At 39.8% G+C, this 1049-nt stretch overlaps 1 protein-coding gene across 2 annotated transcripts in view; it reads left to right on the top strand.

The window, feature by feature from the left end:
- Positions 1 to 1049, top strand: part of CLPB (ClpB homolog, mitochondrial AAA ATPase chaperonin) — a 193253-nt gene that overhangs the window by 93620 nt on the left and 98584 nt on the right. For both annotated transcript variants that reach the window (XM_027866236.1, XM_027866235.1), the window contains one exon: positions 921 to 1047. In XM_027866236.1, the coding sequence (XP_027722037.1) occupies positions 921 to 1047 (127 nt within the window). The remainder of the gene's footprint in view (positions 1 to 920; positions 1048 to 1049) is intronic.

Below are 1049 nucleotides of genomic sequence, written 5' to 3'. Positions count from 1 at the left end.
GTTGATAAATCAAAATTAATTAATTAAAAAATTAAAATTAAAAAATGTTATCAAAAAAAATTTTTTTTTAATTCATGGACCTCCTGAAATCCAGGCTTGTGGACTTTAAATTAAGAATCCCTGATGGTTGATTTTTTTTCTTTTTTTTTTTTTTATTGTTGATTCTTGAAAGAAACTAGGGATTCTGAGAAATGGAGGTACATTGGATCCAGGGTTTGGGCACTGCAGTGCAAAGGCACAAAAGATAGAAATATGGAGTATCATATCTTAATAATAGCGAAAAGGTCATAGTGTGCACGGAGGGGAATGAGGTGTAATAAGGTTGGAAAAGTAGCAGGGGGCCAGGTTTTGAAGAGCTTCGAATGCCAAATACCACGTTAGCCAACATATGCTAGATTTCCTTCCCAGTCAGAGAGATGGAGCAATCCAACAGTGCTCATTGCAAAATCTTTGGCTAGAGGAAATGTGGAGGAAAATAGGAAGGCATGTGATCACATCACAACACAGAGCAGTTGAAGGGAAGGGGGAAAACAAGCCTCCAAAAAGTGATGAGATCCAGTTCAGCCTATAGCACTCCAAAAACATTTTGAGATGAAGTCAAGGCAACAAATAAATGTGAACTAGAACAGATCTGCTGGCATTCCTTTGACAGTTCAGCTGGTGTGGTCTAGGTCCGAGAGCATTGGATCTTGAGAAGACTCAAAACTGAAAGTTTCGTTTTGAATCCAGGTTCTTCATACCTACGTGTCCTGGGGCAAAAAAAAAAATTCAACCTCCCTATATTTTAATATCCTCAACTAGTGAATAATGGGCTTGAGCTCAATGATCTCTAATTCTAAATCATATAATCTTAAATTAAAACTTCTCCTAAGCACCCTAACAGAATTGTTGTTGTTCCTCTCCCACCCTTACTCCCACAGTCCTGGTAACCCGAGAGGATGACTTCAACAATCGACTGAACAACCGGGCCAGCTTCAGGGGCTGTACGGCCTTGCATTATGCCGCCCTAGCTGATGACTACCGCACTGTAAAGGAGCTAGTAGACGGAG

Source organism: Vombatus ursinus, unplaced genomic scaffold (genome assembly GCF_900497805.2).
Source record: "Vombatus ursinus unplaced genomic scaffold, bare-nosed wombat genome assembly UNPS02014780.1, whole genome shotgun sequence".
Lineage (NCBI taxonomy): Eukaryota > Metazoa > Chordata > Mammalia > Diprotodontia > Vombatidae > Vombatus > Vombatus ursinus.
Note: the sequence above shows the minus strand (reverse complement) of the source record. Positions and strands in the feature narration are given on the sequence as shown.